At 29.4% G+C, this 24144-nt stretch overlaps 2 protein-coding genes across 2 annotated transcripts; both read right to left on the bottom strand.

Moving 5' to 3' along the window:
• Positions 1 to 773: 773 nt before the first annotated feature.
• On the bottom strand, positions 774 to 6008 carry LOC112710141 (chaperonin CPN60-like 2, mitochondrial). The gene is made up of 17 exons (XM_025762254.3): positions 5848 to 6008; positions 5625 to 5756; positions 5351 to 5510; positions 4915 to 5090; positions 4588 to 4683; positions 4404 to 4508; positions 3868 to 3954; positions 3691 to 3780; positions 3339 to 3419; positions 3148 to 3216; positions 2996 to 3073; positions 2398 to 2493; positions 2214 to 2313; positions 1990 to 2093; positions 1760 to 1865; positions 1484 to 1562; positions 774 to 1159 (listed from the first exon to the last, which is right to left on the bottom strand). The coding sequence occupies exons 1-17, from the start codon at positions 5905 to 5907 to the stop codon at positions 1054 to 1056; spliced, it is 1725 nt and encodes a 574-aa protein (XP_025618039.1). The 5' UTR covers positions 5908 to 6008; the 3' UTR covers positions 774 to 1053.
• Positions 6009 to 7983: 1975 nt separating this feature from the next.
• LOC112708791 (disease resistance protein RPV1-like) lies at positions 7984 to 19126 on the bottom strand. The gene is made up of 6 exons (XM_072201932.1): positions 18630 to 19126; positions 12533 to 13631; positions 11878 to 12192; positions 9536 to 10385; positions 8756 to 9391; positions 7984 to 8126 (listed from the first exon to the last, which is right to left on the bottom strand). The coding sequence occupies exons 1-6, from the start codon at positions 19124 to 19126 to the stop codon at positions 7984 to 7986; spliced, it is 3540 nt and encodes a 1179-aa protein (XP_072058033.1).
• Positions 19127 to 24144: the final 5018 nt, after the last annotated feature.

The raw sequence follows: 24144 nt of genomic DNA, 5'->3' as shown, positions 1-24144 counted from the left end.
TGTCCAATTCACCGACAAAAAAAAAAATAAAAAGTTAGTAAGATAGATTCTATTAGAGCTATACATATATAAGAGAATCTAAGTATTCACATGAGATGATTTTAGTCTGATATTTAAAAAAAAAAAAAAATCCTGTGTTAGACCTCCTTGTCTTTGAAGAGTAATAATTATCATTATACTCTTGTCTTATTTTATCTCTGCATTGTGGTCTCATTGTTACTAGTATTGTGTTTTATACTTTTATAAAAGTTCTCATGTATCTGAATACTAATAATAATTGTAGTAGTTCTAATTCTACTGGTATTAAAGAGCTAGCATGTTAATTGTCACTTGAGTTTTATATTTGTCTACTAGTAGGCATATAAAGGTTCAAACCATTTTCCCGTACAAATACAAATAAATAAATAAGAGAGTAGTTTTATATGAAAGTTTCAAAAAAAGGATCTTTAAATCTTATATCAGTATCCAAGATTAGAACATATATAAGAGATGTATAGATTTTTAGGGAAAAAACGATAAAAAGATAAAAAGGAAGGAAAATTTAAAATATTCATTAACATCAAATAATTATATTTGAAACTCAATTCAGAGTAAGCATTATCACTCTTTCTTTCTCCTTACTCATCTCCTTATTTTATGAATAAATTCTTAAATCAGTCCTTATTTAGTAATTGTTCCAATAATTCAATTTACTTCCATTTTATTTCAAACATCCTGATTCCTGAAGCAGCTTGAAATAGCTAACCCATCTTCGTGGATGAAAAGAAAAATCATAGGCAAGAATATAACTCGATTCAATTTATCTAATTTTCAAAAAATTACTTTTGCACTCGTTGCATAAATCCGACGACTCACCGAAAGAATGATGAGTGAACAGTTTCCTTTGTATCCTAAACTTACAGGGGAAAAAATGTGAATAGAAAGTCCTATTTTTTTCAATGTCTCTAAATACATTTTAAGATTTTCAATCTGCAACTATTTTAACAGGAATTTCAGGACTCAAAAAAATAATACACAACAATGCCTTCATAAATAATAATTTAGGATAACAGGTTAGATAACCAAGGCATCCATATCGGGCACCCGGCTGGGAGCTTTATTTTTGTCCTTTGGATTATCCACAATAGCTGCCTCCGTTGTTGTCAGTAGCAATGAGACACTGCAATTAGAAAAAATTAATTTAAGTATGATATTAATTCCCAAAACTTTTCATACTGCCTTGCTTAAATAAGTGCGGATTTCAGTTTCTGAGTATTAAAGAACAAGTTAATTAACAATAAACCACTGCTAATAAGATCAAACGTTTCGATTTAAGCATCCCTAGTCTGCACAACATTAAAAATATTGTTGTTGCGCACCAAGTCCATTCAACATTTACATTATCAAAATTTGTAATTATTTAAATTGTTATCAGCTCATGACAATTTCATAAATTGAACTGTATCTAGGTAAAAATAACTGCAATGCGATCATATGATTTTACCTGGCAGCATCTACCAAAGCCGTTCTAACAACTTTAACAGGATCTATGATTCCAGCCTTTACCATATCAACATAGGCACCTGCATTAGCAAAATAAGCATCATCATAAGCAACAAATAAAGCATTACGAATAACTCATGTATAACATGTATTACTTGATAATAATAATTCATAACTTCTTATAAAAATGTCTAATACACAAGACACACATGGTGTAAACTAAAAACCAGCGATAAAAGTTGTAGTCTGTAAATATATATGTAAACTGGTTACAAACCTTTAGAAGCATCAAAACCCAAATTATGATTGTCTTGTTCTAACAATTTGCTCTGAACCAAAGTGCCATCGAAACCAGCATTTGAAGCTATTGTAAGGGTAGGTGCCTATGACAAAATATGCACTATGAGGAAAGATGTTGGATTAAAAATCACAAAGCAAGTAAGAAGTAAAATAGACAGAAACGTCTTTTGTGTACAGAAGAAAAATAGTAAAGTAGGGTGCAAGAACCTTAAGTGCATTCTGAATAATCTGTACTCCTCTTTTCTCATCCTCGTTCTTTGTTTCGAGGTTCTCCAACACTTTTGTAGCATATAAGAGAGCAACTCCACCACCTGAATAAAACAAGATGATCAATAATACATGTCAAAGGTAGAGGCTGATTTGCTGGGTCACTGTATACTTTCCACCTAGTTAGACTTTCCACCTAGTTAGAAAAAAAATAGCCTGAGTACCTGGAACAATTCCCTCCTCGACTGCTGCTTTAGTGGCATTTAGGGCATCTGTCACCCGATCTTTCCTTTCCCCAACTTCTGCCTCACTAGCCCCTCCAACCTGGAGATATTATTTGATGCCATTTCAAGAAACTTGTACAAAAACTATCACAAACTAAATATTTTCGGGAGGTGAGATACAAACCTTGAAGACAGCTACACCACCGGATAGTTTTGATAGGCGTTCTTGTGCTTTTTCTTTATCGAACGTGGCAGAACTCTTGTTCATTGCTGTCCTAAGCTATAAAACAATATCCATGTACTAAATCATAAGTTACATAAAAGGCAATATAACATGAGTAGTGGTAATTGGTAAACATTCTGATTATTATAAAAAGATTGTTAACTATTTTAATTGAAATGGTAGTGTTCATATCACTTTTAAATGTCTATGCAACAAACATCACTCAATGCACACAGTTGCACAATAAAAAAATTTGCAGAAGGAACAAAATACTAGAGGGAATGAATATGATCACTCTGATTTTGATATTTATAACAAAATAATTCACACGACAAAATGCTAAGCTCATGTCACATTGCATTATTCGGGGAATAGAGTTATGGCAGCAAATAGAAGATACTTGGTGCAAGTATTGAATTAAGCCTAAGCTAAGATCCGATTAATTCCTTTCATATTGATCAAATGGTTCTGCAAGAAATAGATATAAAATCACTAAGCTAAATGACTTTGAACAAAATACCAGAATGAAACACTTCCAAAAATTGGAAAAAAAAAATACCTCCTCACATCTCTCTTCAATGAGTTTCTTATCCCCACCTCCATGTAGAATGATAGTGTCATCAATGGAGATAGTAACCTGTTGTGGATTCATTTGGTTACATATAATAGTATGAAGAACCGAAAAACTCGTATGTTCATTTGAGTGCACACCTTTTTGGCAGTACCAAGCATTTCTGGTAGGACTTTGTCAAGAGTAAAACCACGCTCTTCTGTGATGACCTGTTTCCAAACCCATCATAATCATTTTCCCAGTAAATGACAAGCAGTTTCTAAAAATGACGCACCCTAACAAGAACCAATAAGCAGTATCTAAGAAATAAAGAAGCGGAGGAGATAATCACCTCTCCTCCAGTAAGAATTGCAAGATCATCTAGATTTGCTTTTCTGTTATCACCGAAACCAGGAGCTTTTATAGCACAAACCTAAAATGCAAGAAACATGAAATGAAGTAAGTGGAAAAAAAGTAAAAGAAAATCAAGTTCCAAGCTGTTGCCAATATAAAGGGCAAATACATGGATGACTATATGATATTCAACATCTAACGTAAGTTAACATAACAGAAAATCAGAAATCAGAGAGCAACACAAGAAAGCAGACTCAGGTCACCAACATAGAACATAAATGACTCTAAAATTAGAGGGAAATGAAACACTGAAACAGAATATATAATCAAGAGGAAAGCCGTGTAATCACCTTAAGCCCAGCATGATGCTTGTTTAGTATGAGCATAGCCAATGCATCACTCTCAACATCTTCTGCTACAACCAAGAGCGGTCTTTTTTTCTGATTAACATTAAACAACAATCAAAACAATGAGAAGAATCAAACTGCAAATGGAAACAAGCACATTGTCAATATTAGCTTGCAAACCTCAACTGACAGTTCCAATATTTTCAATAATGAATTCATGTCTGAAATTTTCTTGTCATGGATGAGGATAAGGGGGTGATCCAATTCCTACAAAATCAAAGTTGTTATTGTTAATATCACAAATAAAACCAAAAATAGATAAAACTACCCAAATTGATGAAGCTTTTAATTAACTTGATGTACATCACAAATATCTGAATAAACCAAGTTCATAACATTGATTCCACTGCTTAACATGATGCTATGAACTTATACAATGGAAAATGAAAATAGGGTTCAAAGCAATAAGCTGGAAACTTGCATCTTTGCCACATAATCATAATAATCACGAATAAGGTCATCTTTATAGAAACATTATTTCGCAGAAGATAATCCAAAACATAATAATAATTATAAATGAAACACCATCTAAGCATACCAACATCAGATGCTTATGAAAGGCAAATATACTTGAACATAATATGTCAGTTCAACTTTTCAGAATCTTTGATATAGTCATATAGATGCTAGTGACAAAAGAAGTATTATACACTTACACATTTCTGGGTTTTCTGATCAGTAATAAAATAGGGAGATATATAGCCTCTGCCCAACTTCATTCCTTCAACAACTTCCAACTCATTGTCCAAAGTGTTTCCATCCTGAAAGCTCTGAAAGTTAGCTAACCTGGACTTGAGCATTGTAAACAAGTTCACAGAAAAGCACAAAACATTCACGTACAGCAACAGTAATAACTCCTTCCTTCCCAACTTTTTCCATTGCCTTTGCAATCAATTCACCAATGTCTCTCTCTCCATTTGCAGATATAGTCCCAACCTGCAGGTTATATAAGTGAAATAAATGGGCAACAAACATAGTTCAATAGATAATAGATAATTGTCAGATAAATATATTGTAAAACTTCCCACTGTCAATAGTATTCAGTGTTTACGCTCTTAAAATCAATGATAGAAGGGCATTAGGGAAGTCAACCGAAAGTATACTTCATATTTTTTTTAAACAAAAATTCATTCAGAAAGAGAAATTTTTTCTGAAAGACGCTTGTACCTGGGTTATCTCTTCAGGTGTGCTTATCATTACTGCCCTGCTTTTCAAATCAGTAATTACAGCATCAACTGCCTTATTTATTCCATTGCGCAAATCCATGACATTTACACCAGCTGCAATCGATTTGCAACCTTCTATCAGTATTGCCTGAGTTAACACAGTCGCACAAGTTGTACCTGGAATCACAGAAGAAACGTAGACTTGTTAGATAAATAGATCTAAGTTATGAACAACATGGAAAAATAGCTTAAAATTTTTTGATACTTGAACAATCATGGAAAATACCTTCTTACATTTATTTTAAAAATAAAAAAATAACTTGATTGCCTCATGATTGAAAACAATTCCTTCTGAGTTCAAAATCGCTTCAGCTAGAATTCATACTAAAGCAATATCATCAAAGAAAACACAAATCCTTAATGAAAAGTAAAATCACCATCTCCAGCAGCAGCGTTGGTAGCCTTGGCAACCTGCTTAACAAGATCAGCACCAATGTTCTTAGCCTTATCCTGAAATTTGATACTCTTAGCTACTGTCACACCATCCTTTGTGATCCTTGGGTTCCCATAACTTTTCTCAATAATCACATTACGACCCTAATTCAACCAACCAAAAAACAACAAACATTGAAAAAAATAACTAAATAAAGTAAATTTGCACACTAATCATGTCACTTTCATTTATTCAATCCCAAACAAACTCAAGAATACCTTAGGTCCCATCGTAACCTTGACAGCATCAGCAACCTCAGTGACACCCTGAAGAATTGCAGCACGAGCTCCGACGCCAAAGTTGATGTCTTTGCTCGCATAGTTTCTACTTGAAATAACCCTGCAGCGTATCTGTTCCAGCAACACATAAATAAAAATGAAGATTGCAATTCGTAGAAGTGGAAGAAACAAGAGTGGAAAAGGAGAGTGTAATTGTTCATACAACGTTCTTTGAGGTTGAGGAAGTGATGGAGGAGGCTAGCTTGTAAGCTAATCGATACATTGAAACAAAAATTGGGAATCAGAAATGAAAGAATGAATGAAATGAATGAATGGAACTCAGAAATGATGGAGACAGCTAAGAGTAGTAGGGCTTTACAGAGGGTTTAAGCTTCACTATTTTTTATTTTTTTTTTTATTCTTTGGTTATTAGTTATTACTATTATTATTTTTTCTGCGGATTCTCGAATGTTCTTTCATTTTTTTTTCTTTTGGATTTCCTGTTTAGGAGAAGCGAAAGCCCAAACTTTAAAAGACAATCGGCGAACCGTAATGGGCCTCAACTATCACTTATTTTTATTAGTAAATTATATAAGAAATATAACCAAATTGGTTGGTCTCTTAGTTCACTAGTCCCCTTAATCAAGTGTCAGAAGTTTAAATTTTTATGACGAATGAGTCATTGACCTATTGGATTGACGGATCTCGTGAGTAATCAAAACATAAAGGATCTCGCTAGGGAGACAATGGCTTATTTGTACAATGTGTACAATGGGCTATGAGTTATAAAATAAACATCCCTTATATTATCCAGAATAACCATCCAAGTGTACTAGGGATAATAAACATCTTCCCAAAAGGTTAAACTGATTTTCGGGTTAATACCATGTTATGATACCACTCATCCCAAAAATTTCAGTTGATAGAAAAAGATAACACTAATAGTTATATCTCTAATACTCCGTAAACTTTTATTGTATACATTGTATAAATATTCCATTAGCTCCTCATACTTTTTCAAACATAAAATATGATTAAAGATAATCAGACGAATTAGTCCTTGATCTGTCGAGTTGGAGGATCCTCTGGGTAACAAAAAATAAAATATGGTTAAAGATATTCAAATTATTTTTATAGAATAAAAGTGACATATTTAAAACAATATTTTTATATAATGTACTAATAAATACGCTTTTTATTTTTGATATAGAGGATGGAATTGAGTAATACAACACTATGGAGAAGAGGGATGCTTTCCATATATGTGATGTCAGTAGTGTTTTAGTAAAAATTGGAAGATCCGTTTTGAGTTCAGAAAAAATAAAAAAAAATAAAAACTCTAATCGGAGGTCTGTTTTGATTTAAAACAAAAAAAAGAAAACAAAACTAATCGGACGGTCCGACTTGTGATTTCGAAAATAAAAAAAATTTTAATGTTAAAATCGGATCGTCTGATTTTTATTTTAACAAATAAAAAAAATAAAAAATATAAATGAGATCCTCTGATTTGGGGTTTATTTTTTTTCAAGTGAATCGGATCTTCCGATTTATAGTTTATTTTTTTTCATCAAACAAATCGGATCATCCGATTTGAATAAAACACCATATAAGAAAACACATAATCTTCCAATAACAATGTATTACACATATATTTAATCAATATAAAAAAAATTAGCCTAACAAATATATATGATATTTATCATCATTTTTATTTTTCAAAAAATTTATAGTTTTATTAAAATGAATTTCTTATTCAATAATTTGAAATTCTAATTATCGTAACGGTGAAAACTGAAAAGTAACCATAGTATCTATGTAAAAATTCTTTTAGCAAAGTATAATTAAAAAAAATCGATTGATAAAAAACAAATTCAAAAGTAGAAAATTGATTTATTTCTCTTTATTTTAAATACTTCAAAAAGTAATAATGTTTCACTATTAGTAAAGTTTCACCAGGGGTCTAGGATGACACTTGCCCATACCCCATAGATTGCAGAACCTTTGTGGGACATTTTTCGGTGGCTGTCGATTATTAGAGCAGCAGCACCACCATGTGTGGTTTGGGATGAATTCATTATTATTTATTATTATTTGGGATGAATTATGTCTTCATTTTGTCGATATGATTTTGTTTTTGTTGTTAAGTGTTGTTAAGTCAATCTTCTGGGGATCGGTTTCCGCACATTTAATTTGTAAGTTGATGAACAAAATTTCTGCTATATTACTATAAATTTTAGTTATAGATATTAGAATATCTATCCTTTGCTTGTGAAATTGTGAAATCTTTGTTTGTTCTCAAAGAGATCAGATCGATCGTGTGCACGTGATAATCATTCACATTCATAGATTCGACAAATTCTTACACATAAACCTTCATATCAATCACAAGAAACTGCAATAACATGACAGTACTTCCCGGAGGAGCTACATGTCGTTCCTTTTCCTCATCACATGAATCTCCATATATCAAATCCAATGTGCAAGATTTCTTCAAGTTTTTCCCTGTTCAAATATACCGTTTCCGCAATAAAGAAAATTAAATTTACTAGCCCAGTAAGTCACATCAATAATTCAATTATCACTTATTATTAATCAATTAAGAGTAATTACTTTTTTTTTTATCAAAATAGAAAAATTCAAACCTATAACCTTTCAAGTGAGTATGGAAAAATTATGTCATATGAGTTATAACTCATTAGCTAAAAGTAATTACTTTTAAAATCAAATACTTTAGTCTCTTAAATTTTTAAAATATACACAAAATAATTCTTAATGTTAAATTGTTTTTAAAGAGTTTAGAAAATCTTAAAATAAATTTTTTAAAATATTCAAAAATAAAAACAATAATTTCAATTAAATTAACAGAATTATTTTGTGTATTGTAAACTTTGAATAACTGGCAAATAAATTATAATTCAAATGACATAGTTCTCTATATTCACTTAAGAAGTTACGGATTCGAGTCTCCCTATCTTTGATTTTTTTTTTTTAAATAAAAACTTTGAATAACTGACATTAAAAACTTAAAAAACGACTAATTTTGGGGTAATTATTCATCGATTAATTAAAAGATTACCTCAAGTCCTCTACTACTTCTTCTCCTTCAAGCATCAAGGAAGGTTCTAGCAAACTTTGCTTAAACTTCTTTGTTGGAGGAATTGATGATTCTTCTTGCTCATCATCATCAGAACCTTCTTCTTCATAAGATTCTTCGATGCTTCTCTTGGATTTGCGCCCTCTTGGTCCTTCTTCTTCCTCCACATTTTGATATATCCAGCGAATGCCACACTCTTGTATCACTGCATCCAATTTATTCACCACCCCAGCAAAGAATTCAAGTGTAAGATTTGCATTGTTGCAAGTGGACGTGGATCCCTTCTCATCATTGATGTCTTTTCCTTTTCTCCCTCTAATTGGCTCCATTATCTTCTTACAACATTTCTCGTCATACCATAAAAACGCATGATCTGAAGTAATATTGAGATGATGGTAGAATTGATCCCAGTGCCATTGTAACAAGGAGAAGCTTTCTGTATGAACCTTTTCACCCCAACATGTTTCCAAGGAACATTCACACCCAAAGCCTAGGAGGTCGCTTACATTGTACCATGTGTGTTCTTCTATGCAGCTCCATTGTTCTTCAGAAACAACAATGAAAAAAAGGAAACCAACTAAGTTGGAATCTCGAGGCACTTCAACACTCAACTTATAAGTAGCTTCTTCAGTAGAGTGGACATCAAACAAGTCATGAATATTACTGCCTCTAACTGGCAACAAATAACAAATCTCACCAAAATCTGTATAACAATCGAAGACTCTTTCTTTTTCTTGGTTTTCAAATTCTGTTCCTGATGATGATGGTGGTGTTATCAAAAGTTCTGTCCTTACAATAACATCTTTCAAAATGATACCATACGAGTCTTCATCCAAATTATTGCAGTTCAGGAACAAAAATGTAGCCTCATCTTTCCTGGTTGGTTCGCTTATTGTACTCAACACTGTCTTCAGAAGCTTGCAATCCCAGACCCTAAGGCGTTTCAAGGAAGGTGGAAGCATTGGCAAAAGTTCCAGCATATCAGATTGAAAAATGTTAAGAACTTCAAGGCGTGGAAGGCACTTAAGGCTTTGGGGCAAGGTTCTGACATGAATGCAACGATATAGGTTTAAGTGCGCTAATGATGATAACAAAGAGAAGCTTTCTGGGATTTCAGTTAAGCTGCAACAATTATCAAACACTACACGTACTACAGATTGAAAGACAGGGCTAGGTAGTACTTTATGTAAGGTGATTGCAGTGTCATATTTATGTTCAACAGGATCAGAAAGCGAGATTTGAAAGGCAAAGTTTGTAGGAAGATCCATAAGGCTCTCACTAATTGGAAAGGAGAAGTGTTGAAGATCCTTAAGAAGAAATATTGATGATGGTAGTTTCTTCAAAGCAGTTGACCTCAGATGCAGATGAATTCCGGAATGATCACCAATCATTGGGACTGAGAATTCTTGAAGATTAGGGCAATCATAGGCAACAATTGATTGAAGAGATGGTGAACAATATTCACTTGATAGGGTTGTGAGTGCGTTGCATGCATATACATGCAAACTTTCAAGCTTTTGAAGAGAGAAAACGGAAGCGTGAACATGAGTCAAGCTATTACACCCAGTGAGCCGTACCAGTTTTAGATTTGGGCAACCTGACAAGTCTGGACACTCTTTCATCCTTCTAGAACATTCAAGGTTAATTACCTCCAGACTGGGTAGATTCTGCAACACAAATGAATCAAAAGAAAATTATTTAATATACATTTTATCTTTAGGATTAACTGTTTTTGACCATGTGCACTTTCAAATTCTGAGTTAAATACTTAAATACTTCAACTATTAAAATTAATCATTTTATATTTATATTTAAATATATATAGATTAATTTATTTTAACATATTTTTTTATATTTTAATGTGTATTGTTTAATCTTAGTATGCCCTTGGTATGGTTGCTTAAATATATATCAACTATTAAACTAAATCATATTATGTATTTATACGCAAATATATTAGTAACTTATTTTAGTGTATGAATAGTATTTTTAAATATATATATAGAGAAAGAGAGAGAGAGTTCTATTTTAATGTATAAATAGTATTTTTAAATATATATATATATATATATATAAAAAGAGAAAGAAAAAGCCCTATTTAAAAGTTTGTTAACTAATGAGTTATTACATACAAAAAATAGAATTTAAATTTCTGACATTTATTTAAATAGACTAATAAATTAATTATTAGATCAATTCAATTAAATTTTTTAATAGCTAATTTTATTATATACCAAACAAGATTGAAGAGAATGAAAGCCCAAAAGTCAACGAGTCAAATTGGTTTTTTAAAGTGGCTCCTAAGCCTTTTTGGTGCGCATTTAACAAGCATGGTTGTTTTTACTTTTTCTTTTTATGTTGCATTCTAGTATAAATTATATATTAAGTTTGAATTTGGATTCTCTAGAATAAAAAAATTAATAAAATAATAAAATAAAAGGTTGATCATTATTGATTTTGTAACTTCTATAATTTTATAATTTTTATGAAATATATGTTTTACTATTGTAATTTAAAAATAATTAATTTCTCATTTTATTATTTTATCATATTTTTCACTTTAATTAAAAGATATTGATCCATTAAGTTTCACGTAAAATTTAATAAAATCATTTTATGGTTTCAAGTTGGATTCAACAAAAAAATACAGTTTTGTGATGACACCAACTTGGGTCAATAAGCATGAAGACAAAAAATAATAAATAAAAATTGTTATGAAATTATAAAAAATCAATTATCATATCAATTATTTTATAGTTGTGTATATATATATACATATATTGATTCACACAATTTTTTAAACTAAATAATTAGTTAGTAGAATAATAATAAAATTTATTATGGTAGCTAGATTAATTAAATCTACAATAAATTAAACAGAATAGTTATGTCAAAAATATAATAAAAAAATTTTATGAGATTTTAAACACGTATTTTTATACTTTGTAATTCATTGATAATTGATTGTTTATACATGTTATATATATGATGTGATATGATGGACAAAAAATAGAATAGCAACAAGCATGATACATGTTAGGATAATTTGGAGATTAATTTGATTTAATCCAATTTAAAGAATCAATTTATTTCACTCTTTTTGGAGAAAACAAATTAATATTTTAATCAGTATACATTCCGAAATATATTTGTACATACCTGTTCCCCATCCCAAAGTTTTTCAACGTTGCTGTATGGCATGGAAAGCTGAACAAGCTTACTAGGCCAACTAGTTGTTAGAGATTTCAATGGACAACCATCCCACTGGATATATCTCAAATTATTAGGCAACTCAAGATTTGTTGGAAGGTCTAGTGTCTCATTAGTTCTCTTCTTCTTCCTCTGAAAAGCTTTATTATCTGCAAAAGCAAGTAACCTTAGGTTTGGCATCTTCCTAAATGCCTGGGAACTTATGCACAGCTCATCAGTGTTTTGAGTCATATCCAAGAATATTGTTTCAATTGCATCAGTCCCCTATGGCCAACAAATACAACAAAAAAATGTTAGTACAATTTTTAACAAGCTGCATTTTTTCGATATATGGATACATTATGATAATAAATAAATGACTATTTGTATTCATAAAAGATAAAAACACTGACATATATACACATACTAAATCGAAACTAAACTTATACCTATTTTTGGAGAGTTGGAGTGCCACTTAAGGTACTTTATCACACAAAGAACATCTTACGTAGATACAAATTTAGTTTCTATCTAGTATAAAAATATATATAAGTGTTTTTATCTTTCATGGTATAGATGGTCATTTATTCTTATGATAATTTAGAAACATCAATCTATCTCTTACTTTGTTATTTTTCAATATGTCTCGAACTTCTTCAGATTTCCACAACCTACTACGTCCTCCTGGGTTCTTAATGGATTCTTCATGGACAATTTTGTGACCCATTTCCTGTATCAAATCATGCATTTGTATGCTATCATTGATTGTTATTCTTATCAAAGCCTTGTCTAAAAGGGTTCTTATCCCTATCTCCGCAAAGAAACCACAGGCATTCAATAACCTTGTTACTTTATATCGGTTTTGCCCTTTGAAAAAACAAGCAATGTCAAGAAATATATTTTTTTCTGTATCATCCAATTCATGAAAACTCCATCTCAATACCTTCTGGATATCTCCATTGGGAACTTCTTTCAGTTTTGCCAATGCACTCTCCCATTCATGATAACTTTTTGATCTCAGAAAAGATCCCAAAACTTTCAAAGCTAAAGGGATGCCACTTGCATAAGCAACTGCTATCATTGATAGATCCAAATATTCAGTTTCTGGACAATGCTTGTTGAAGGCATTTAAGCTGAAAAGTTTAAGGGAGTTCTCAAAATTCATTTCTTTTACTCCATGAATGTGATGTATGATCACTCTTCCCTGAAGCACATGCTTATCTCTGGTTGTCACAATCACTTTGCTACCAAATCCTAGATAATCATGGCCAACCCCAAGCAAAGTTTCTAAGAGTTCAGAAGTATGGACATCATCTAGTACAATGAAAACTTTCTTACGCCTTAATCTACTTATGATTGCTGAGGATATTACTTTGGGAGTGCTAATATGAACCTTTTCCTCCAGCAAATCAGAAAGGAGTTTCTTGAATATGTGATTGAGTCCATGATTTGATGATTCTTCTCTTACATTTTCCAAAAAACAACTAGCCTCAAATTTGGAAGAGAACTCTTTGAAAATTGCAGCAGCAAGGGTTGTTTTACCTATACCGCCCATGCCCCAGATTCCAATGATTTGAACTTCCCTTGATTGCATTTTCAGAAGAGCTTCAATGCATGCATAGTTTTGATCTCGAATAAAAGGACTTCTGAGTTCATTTGTATATTTGTGATTCAATTTCTGCACAACCATTCGGATTATCCCTTCAATGATCTCAGCCTCCGTCCTGGTATATGTAAATTTAACCAAAGGAAAATCAATATACAACCAAATTAAAAGAAAGTGTTTATAGTCAGTGACAAAAAATTGTAAAAAAATAAAATCTACCTAAGGTAAAATAACAAATTTTTAAAATATTTTTTAAATTATATTACTTACAGAAAATTATATCAAAATTCAATTTTTAAAATATTTTTTAGAATATATATTTAATTTCATCAAAAATTAAAAATATATGTTTACCAGTGTATTAAAAAATTGGAGACAATTTTAATAAGTTACTCTTATAAAAAAAAAAGTCTTAAAAAGTAATGATACAATTAATATTTAATATTATAAAAATATATTTAAATCTTAAAAATAAAAATATCCAAAATTCAATTAAAAGATATCTAAAATCTACTCAATAAAATGTACTTGATAATAGTACTTAAAACTGAAAATGCATTTTACTCTAAGATAATAAACTTTAAATTAACATAAAACTAATAAGTTTCTTTTACGTACCAACTATTTGTGTTTATTGTGCATCATATCTTTTATAATTTTTTTTTCTTTTACCGAAAAGAAAACGAACAACAGTAAAAAAAAAACAAATAAAAAATTATTTAAAAAATTTTTCGTTAAATACTACTCTTAAGTCTTTTTCAAGACAACGGAAGTTTTAATTGATGAGAAAGAGTCTTCATTGCAGTCTTTGTCATAATATCTACTACTATATTTGCATCTTTTAAAATTAACTGGAGATCAGCATGCCATTTTAATACATGATATCTCATATTTTAATACCAAAAGATCAATAAAATTAGAGTAATCATGTAAATTATTGACAATAATAAAAGTCTGCACACAGTCTGTCTCACATGTAATATCTTTTTGCCCTAAGTTCCAAGCTAAAAGAAAGCCTCTCCAAATAGCAAGTAACTCTCCTTGCAGAATACTATGACTCTCAATTGTTCCCAAACAGTCTTGTTGTCACCTTTTCTTCCAACCTTTACTAACACAGGCAAAACCAACTCGAGCATCATTGTCGAGATAGCTAGCATCACAATTAATCTTAAAGGTACCTATTGAGAGGGGATCCAAGAGCCACTAATGGTGGAGGGGATAGACACTCATTTCAACTCAAAATATTCCGGAGCTCCTTTTCCATGAACAAAGTCATACCAGTCACCTTGTCTGTGGTTCAAGGCTCGTAGGGATGAAATATCTCGTTATTTCTCGAACGCCAAATCCACTAGAGACCAGAAAAGAATCTAAAGGGGCGTTGTTTAAACTACATGGGCTTTTGGACAATCCCGAATGTAATGTAAAACTGATTTCTAACTTGAGAAATATCGTGAACAGCTATCCATGTGCAAAATGTCTCTGCAGCAGTAGGAAGAGCCTCTCAAAGACATAACCAGACCAAGAATTTGTGCTTTTTCGGAAGATGTTGATGCCAAAGCCAAAGTCAATTCTCCCTATCCTTCCAACTAAACATCTTTTTACTGAGCCACAAAAAATCACTATGAGCGTCATAAACCTTTGAAACTGCACCAGTCCAACACCAACCGACCTCTGAACTAGCTTGAACATCCACGTTGTAAGAGTTAATATATAGTTCTGCAGAGACTGATTCAGAGGAGAATAGATATTCTCAAGTTTCCACTATCCAGATGACCGAAGGTCCAAGATTCAAGAATCTAAATCAGAAATGTGAACATAATCCATCTCATAACATAGTCGTCCCTCTCTTCTCCATTTAGAAAACTAAAAGTTCTGTTCCAAATCCCCAATGCACCAAATAAAATCTTCCTGTAAAATATCCCAAACTCGACATATACTCTTCCAAACATAAGATCTCCTGCTTCGAGACCGATTGAAGCAATCATCCTTAGAGAAATGATATTTCTCCGTTAACAATTGAACCTATAACTTGTCAGGCGGATGGTGAAAATGTTGTCAAACTAACTTTTAAGAAGAACAATATTAGCACAAAAAGGATCTCTGATTTTTAGACCCCAAATTTCTTTTGGGAGGGGGGACCAACACCTTCTAATTAATTAGAATCAGGCCTCTACCATCAGTTTGACCCTTCAACAGAAAGTTTCGCATCATGTATTCAATTTAATTAGTTACCCGTTTAGGGAAGAGAGATACCTGCATGTGGTAAGTAACTAGGAATCGCAGTCATTACCGAATTGAGCAAATAAAGTCTGCCTACCTTATTAAGCAATTTGCCTTTTCAGCTGGCTAGCCTTTCCCAAATCTTGTCCAAAACATCATTGAAAGTTGTGCGTGTCATCCAAGAGAGATTAAGGTTCACCCCTAAATACTTGTCCAAGTTCTTGACGAATCTGATGGAAGACACTCCGGTGAATCTCTTTTCTTGTCGCCGAAACATTCCTAGAGCATAGCGCTTTAGATTTCTCCACATTGACCTTCATCCCAGAGGCTCTGCAGAAGGTTTCTAAAGCTTCCATTACAGTTTGAACTTGCTGTTTTTTGGCTTTACAGAAAAGAAATAAATTATCGGCAAACATCAAATGAGAAATTATTGGACCCTCTCTAGAAATTGCAACCGATTTCCATAAGCCCCTATCAACTTGTTGATTAATAGAATATGACAATCTCTCCATACATAACACAAACAGATACAGTGACATAGAGTCCTTTGTCTAAGACGCCTGCTCAGAGTGAAGCTATTTAATCTATTCCCATTCCAGAGGATAGACAACGAGAAAGCAATGATACAACGCATAATCAAATTGACTGCCAGAGGAGAAAAGCCAAAACTCACAAGAATTTGTTTCAAAAACTCCCCAATCCACTCTATCATACGCTTTCTCTAAATCAATTTTAAAGGTCATTGTGCCTTTCTTTGACTTTGTCTTCTTCATCAAATGGAGAATTTCTTGTACTACAATAATATTGTCAGAAGTTTCTCTCCTCGGAATAAACCCTCCTTGAAGGGGTCCAACAATTTCTTTGAGATGGGAACGAAGTTTATTGATCAGGACCTTCGTTATAATTTTGTAAACTACATTACGTACAAAAATTAACAGATTGTAAATCCTTCATAAAAATCGGATTTTCTACTTTTGGAATAAGAATTACAAAAGTTTCTATCGTTCTTGGATCCATATTTAAATTAGAGAACGCATGACGAACCATAATCTAAACGTCAAATCGAACCATCTTTTAGTATTTTTATAAATAAATAAATAAACCTAAAACTCATTAGAGCTCGATACCTTAAAAAAATATGGTGAATGCTATGGTGCCTAAAAGATGTTGCCTATTTATTAAAAAAAGTTAAAAAATAATATTTAATTTAAAAGATATAATAATAAATAATTTTTAAAAAATCAAAACTTACTATAAAAGATAAATTAGACAAAATTTAGACACCAATTCATAAACACCATAGAATTAGCCAAAAAATATATATAAAAACAGCTGACTTTACTTCTTCTAAAATAATTGGTGCTATGAGGCAATAACAACCTTCGTCATGTTTTGTTGGAGGAATTAAAAAGATACAAAATTTTTATAAATAAACTCTAAATAAATATTTTATATCCTACTTTTATCACTATGTGAACACGCTAATATTTTATACCCTAATTATAAAACCAATTCCTCACCCCCCCCCCTCGGTAGTACCTTTTCTTTACGTTTTTTATTAAAAAATGTAAGGTGAATATTAAAATTAGTCATTAATAATAAATTAATTATTATATATTTATATATATTATTTAATTTATTTTTAGTGTAAAGTTTATATTTTAATATATTATACATTAATAACTAATAACTAATTTAATGATTATTTTTTGTATGTATATCAATCATAATTGTTTTTTATTATCTTCGTGTGTGTACGAATATATGTTTATGATTTTTTAGTCTTTTTAATTTATTCCATTCTCTTTGGCTGTGTTAGTTGAAACTCAAGAAGACGGGTCTCCAACTTGAGAGTAAAGAAAGAAACTCGCATTAATTAATTATCTGTATAAGAATCATTATTCATATTTATAATAAACCTTTCTTTATCAATGATATGTCAATAAATTATAATTTAGATGGCATAATCTTTTATTTTTTATCTAAAGTCTTATTTAAAAAAAAAAACTTTATGAATAATATATAATTAATTTTTTTGATATTTATAATTAATTTCATAAATAATGCAACTAAATTAAATTTATATTTTATAATAAAAATACAAATAAAACTATAAAAATATAACAATAAATACTTTTTATACTTAAAAAATTAATTATGCTATTATAAATATATTTGTTTGTTTAATTAAAAAATTTATTAATTATTTTTGTAATAAATCACCTTACTAAAAAAATGCATAATATAATACATACATATATTCACACAAAAATTAACAAATAGTTGATAATTCTTTTGTAGAATGCATATCCAAAAGTGAGACACTGATTTAAGTATACAAATTTTATTTTTCATAAAAAATTAATAATCATATTATTTGTATACTAAAAATAATATTAAATCAATTATTTATATAAAATATATATTAAAAATTGTTAAAAAATAACACATATATTTATATAAAATAAAAATTTAATTATTTTATTTATCCTTATAATTTCACTAAATTTTTAATTAAATTTTTATATTTTTTCAATTAAATTTTTATATTATTTTTAATTTTATAATTAAATTATTTTTATATTAAAAATATTAAATTAACAAAATATTTTTAAAAAATACATGCCATTAAACATTCAATTAGGTTTTTAATTATAAATACTTTTAATTTGTTCAGTTAACTCTTTAGGAAGAACCTAATAATAAAATTAAAAGCAGTATAGAAATTAATTAAAAAAATATAAAAACTTAATTAAAAATTTAATAAAATTATAAAAATTAATAGAATAATTAAATCTAAAATAAAATATAATTGATTTAGTAGTTGATTTTGTAATATTTTTGAAAAATTATATATAATAAATCAAACAAAAGATGCATGGTGGGATTCACTTACCTGCGGCCGTTGCATTCGAAGCCGGAGATATTGGCAGCGTCAAAGAGTACCTTTCTCCACTGGCGAACAAGGCCATGGTCCAAGTTTCTCTCATATTCCGCAAATATGGAGTAGTAGCTGCCCGTTTGCTTCCGAACATGGCTTGGTTCAATCTTGTAGAACACAGGAATGACATGGTAGTCTCCATTCTTGTTCTTGCATTCCATGATCTCAACGAGCTCCCGCAAGCACCACTTTGACTGTGCATAGCGTTCGGAGAAGATGACCAGATACACCATCGACTCTCTGATGGCTTCCACGAGTTCTTGCCAGATCTCCCCACCTTTTTCAATTCTGTAGTCTATGAACGTTTCGATCTGGTTTTTGCATAGAGCGGCATGAAGATGGCTAGTGAAACCGTTACGCGTGTCCCTACCGTTGAAGCTGATGAACACATCGTACTTATTAGTGAGAGGTGGAGCAGCAGCAGCAGGAGAATGAACATTGAAGGATGCCATATGCATATTTTGGGTCTAGCTCAAGGTGTTGATCCATGATACTAAACTAGTATATATAATGGCAACTATTAAAATATGTACGATTAAAATACTTTATTTTTAGTTTATTTGATCAAAATATCATTCAATAATTATTATAAAATAATTATTATAATAGAGAAGCTATTTAGATAAAGACGTTGAAAACGTCTTTTAATAAAAATATTTTTTAATAATTAAAATTTGACACATTTGATCGATTAAATCGTGTTATTTTTATTAAAATTAGGCTAGATAAATTAATTTGACTAAAAAATTGTGAATCAAATCTTGAACTGGTCTAAATTAATATTATTTTTTATAGAAAATGACTACAATACTCTATTATAGAAAATGACTAAAATACTTATATATATATATATATATTCAGAATCCTAAATTTTAGTCCTTTATTTTTCTATCGTAGGGTTATGATTTAAAATTTTTAAAAATAATATATATATATATATATATAATAACAATATTTTAATCATTATCTATAATAGGGTATTGTAGTTATTTTTTATTAAAAAAATAATATTAATTTAGACCAGTTCAAGATTTGATTCACTATTTTTTCGGTTAAATCAATTTGTCTAGCCTAATTTTGACAAAAATAACACGATTTAATCGATTATATATATTAAATTTTAATTTCTAAAAAATATTTTTAAAAAAGACATTTTAAACGTCTTTATCTGTCGTTATAATATATAGATTATTGATAATTAGTTAGTTGATTTAAATAATAATAATATAAAATATTTATTACCGTAATAAATTTGATTTATTTGTTATATTTCATCACATAGTATAAGATATTTTAATTTGTTACAAAAACATTCAATTTAAATTTTCTTAATATATTTTTATTAATGATTGAATATTAAAATAAATATAATTTATTACGATAATATATAATAAATATATATTTTATATTATTATTCGTTTATCATTATTATTATTTGAATAAACTAATTATTATTATTTTATATATTATTATAATAAATATTAAAAATATTTTAATCAAATTAACTAATGAGTAAATTATTTTAATTTTATAAAAGAAATAAACATATATTTATAAATAAAAAGTCGAAAGATTAGTGTTATCTATGCATTTTACAGAAAAGAAACAAAATCTTTTTCTCTTTTGTTACTTAATTATAACTCGGGAATAGCACGGTGGTGGTGTATGTTAATTGTGCGGATTTTTTACTCAACGAATTATACAGCAACAGTTGTATTGTATGGATCCCTAGACGCGGCAAAGATGGAGATAGAATTTTGTCCTCATTTGCCTTCAATAAAATTTTTATATTCGAACGGCAAAAAAATGGGCGTGTTAGTTATCTATTATGCATATTTTTAGTAAAATTTGGGTTGGTTCAATCTAATTATCTAAAAACCAAATTTACTCTTCTTATAAATATCAGTTTTTGAATTGTACACTAAAAAATTCTAATTTTAAATGAATAGAAAAAAAATTTAAAATATAAATAAGAGTAAAGTATATTTTTTGTCCCTAAAGTTTGTTAAAAATTTTAAAAATATCTTTAAATTTTGATTTATTTCAATTTTGTCCATCAAGTTTTCGATTTACATCAATTTTATCCTAATTACTAATTTTTTTATAATTAATATATTTCGTTTCAAATATATCCCCCTTATACCTATCATCATCACAATTCTCTGTCTCTCTTTCTTTTTCTCTTTTCATCCTCACCGTCAACTCCACCACCATTATCATTATTGAGCAACCACCGTCAACCTCCTCCTTCATCGTCGCCGGCCAAACTCCTCATTCTCTTTTTTTCTCTTTTTTTCTCTGACTCTCCATCTCCATCACCACCATCTCCGTTGAGCCCCATTCTCAATGACCACCACCCTTTTTCTTCTTCTTTGCAGAAACCAGCACCGTTGAAATCATCACTCTTTCTCCTTCTCTGTTAGCAAACCCAGCTTAGGGAAAAAATCACAGCACAAGATCAAAGAACCACAACCACTAATAATAATGAGAAGAAGTTTGAATGCTAATACTGTTTGAAGAAATTTGCAAATTTACAAGCACTTGGTAGGCACCAAAATACTGACACAAAAAAAAGAGGATGAAAGAAAAGGTTGAAGCTTCAAGTAAGGAAAGTCACCATAAACTACTATCTTCAACAGCCTAATTTTCCAAACAATAATCATCATGATTTTTCTTACCATAATCATAATCATAATAACAGTAACACACTTTGGTTCTATGATCCTTCTTCTTACAATTTCTATTCTGACTTCACAGTTTGTGAAAAATTCCAAATTAGCTTCAACCCCAATAATCAAGATTCAAACTTTTTGGTCGAAAAAGTATCAAATAGTAATTGGTATTCATCTCTACCATCATCATATCAAGTTGTTGCATATTCAATTTCTTTAATACTAATACAGATCATAATAACAATAATAGGGCTTACAACATCTTCAAGCCTTACAACTTTTTTGATTCTTCAAATCATCAAATACAAAGTCATAGTAGTAATAACAAAATTTTGGATCTTCAATTAGGCTTCAATTTGCAATCAAATACAAAAGGGGCCTAATTTATTAGTATTATTATTGATTAGGGTATACATAATATATACATGCAATGAAAAGATAAGAAGTTGGGTTTGCTAACAGAGAAGGAGGAAGAGCGATGGCTTCAATGGTGCTGGATTTCCACGAAGAAGAAGAAAAATGGTGGTGATCATCGAGAATGGAGCTCAACAGAGATGGTGGTGATGGAGATGGAGGGTCGGAGAAGAAAGGAGAAATAAGGAGAATGAGGGGTTTGGCCGGCGACGATGAAGGAGGAGGTTGACAGTGTTGCTCAATAATGATGATGGTAGTGAAGATGACGGTAAGATGAAAAGAGAGAAAGAAGGAGAGACAGAGGATTGTGATGATGATAATGATGATGATAGTATAAGAAAGGGGTATATTTGGAAAAAATATTAATTATCAGAAAATTAGTAATTAGGGTAAAATTGATGCAAATCGAAAACTTGATGGACAAAATTGAAATAAATCAAAACTTAAGAATATTTTTGAAATTTTTAGCAAAGTTTAAGGACAAAAAATATACTTTACGCTATAAATAAAATTTAAATAACTTAAAATTAAAAATTATAAATAAAATAAATGACTTGAAATTAAATTAAAGTAATAAAATGTCTTAAAAGGACTTTAAAATCGAAAAATAATACGAAAATGTTAAAGAAAAAACAAAGACTTTGTAAAGAAAAGTAAATTTGTAAAAGAGAAAAAATTACAAGAAATTTAAAAAAATTTAAAAGATATGAAAAAAATTTTATATTAAAAAAAGGTTTTTTATCTACTTAAAAAATCGTTAAAAATATGAATGTGCGAGAGTATTTTTTAAAAATAAATTTTAATCTTTACTCCTTTCATGTCATGTCTATTTACAGTCTTTTTAAACCAATCAAAATTTTTTATGTACTTTACCTAAAAAAAATCAAATATAATTGTTTCCGCTATAACAAGTGTGATAATCGATCCTCTTCAATTGTTTTAATTATTAGCCTCTTCATTACTTCTATCATGGACTTTCATTTTCGATTTACACCTTTTTCGATCAACCTAATTTATTTATTGAAGATTTCTTTCTATCACTTTAAATACTTTTTTGATATAGTCTAGACAAATGTATGTCTTCAATTTATTTATCATCACATTTAAATTATTTTTAGCCAATAGAATGTATAACTGATAAGATTGGTATAATGTTGGGTACAATTCTTTTGCAGAATTTGATAATATATTCTGTAATTTGCGGTAAAAAAGTGTGAAATCTCCTTTTTAAAATGATCTGTTTTGATTAATATATTCACATTTTAGAGAAAAAATTGTTATTTAGTTTGAAAACTCAGAAATACGTTTTATAGTATCTTCATAATAAAGTGTATGTCTTTCTTAAATTTTATATCTTTATAGTTTTTAATAAATAACTTCGAAAAAGAATTATCTTAAACAAATTGTCAGATATACATTTAATTAATAAATTTTTTAAATTATATTTTTTGTTAATTAATTAACAAAATTTAATTTTAAAATATATAAAATTTGTACTTTTAAATTAAAAAATTTAATATAATTTTACATATAAGCAAAATATTTAAATTTATTTTTAATTTTATTATATTTCTGTCTATTAAAATTATTTTGGCTTTTAAAAATAACTTTATCAAAACACTACTATTGAAACTTATACTTATTGAAGATTAAATCACTTTTATTTTGTCTTACCAAATATTATTACTATAACTTTTAAAAAGTTTTATTTAAAAAAATAAAAATAAAAAAATAAAAAAAATTTATGAAATAGAAGTTTTATCAAATTTAATAAGATTATAGAAGGAAGTAAGTCCAAAAAAGAATTACAAAGTCTTGAAGGTGTAATAACAAGATAGAAGGCGAAAGATACTCTAAATAATAAACTAATAGCATTTTATTTTGAAACATGTCTAAATATTGAAAAATTAGAAGTCAAGATCGTAAATTACTTAATGCAAACTGAAAGAATAAAAATGTGAGAGATATATCGTTTAGTTAGCATAATTTTTTTTACTACGTCTTAAAAAGCACTGAACATTTTTTTTTTTTGCTTGTTTTTATTAGTTTAACAAATATAGCAAAGGGTCGGGCTCAGTTAATAAATTTACGAGGAGTGTTAGAACCAACAGATTATGTGATTTGTAATTATCAATTAGTCATTAATAATATTTTTAATAGTGTGAGATTACATATAATAATATAAGATTATTCAATTTTCTTTTAATAATTAAGTGCGAGCCAAAATTTAATAAAAGTGCTAACTCCTAAACTTTTTCTAAATTTATTTGGGACTTATTATAAAGCATTTGAGTAGGGATAGGTCTAAACACATTTGAAATGTGTTGCCCATTATAAAAGGCAAATATTTGGAGAACAATTCCCCTAGAATGATTTTGTTAATT

The sequence above is a fragment of the Arachis hypogaea genome, chromosome 9 (assembly GCF_003086295.3).
Source record: "Arachis hypogaea cultivar Tifrunner chromosome 9, arahy.Tifrunner.gnm2.J5K5, whole genome shotgun sequence".
Lineage (NCBI taxonomy): Eukaryota > Viridiplantae > Streptophyta > Magnoliopsida > Fabales > Fabaceae > Arachis > Arachis hypogaea.
Note: the sequence above shows the minus strand (reverse complement) of the source record. Positions and strands in the feature narration are given on the sequence as shown.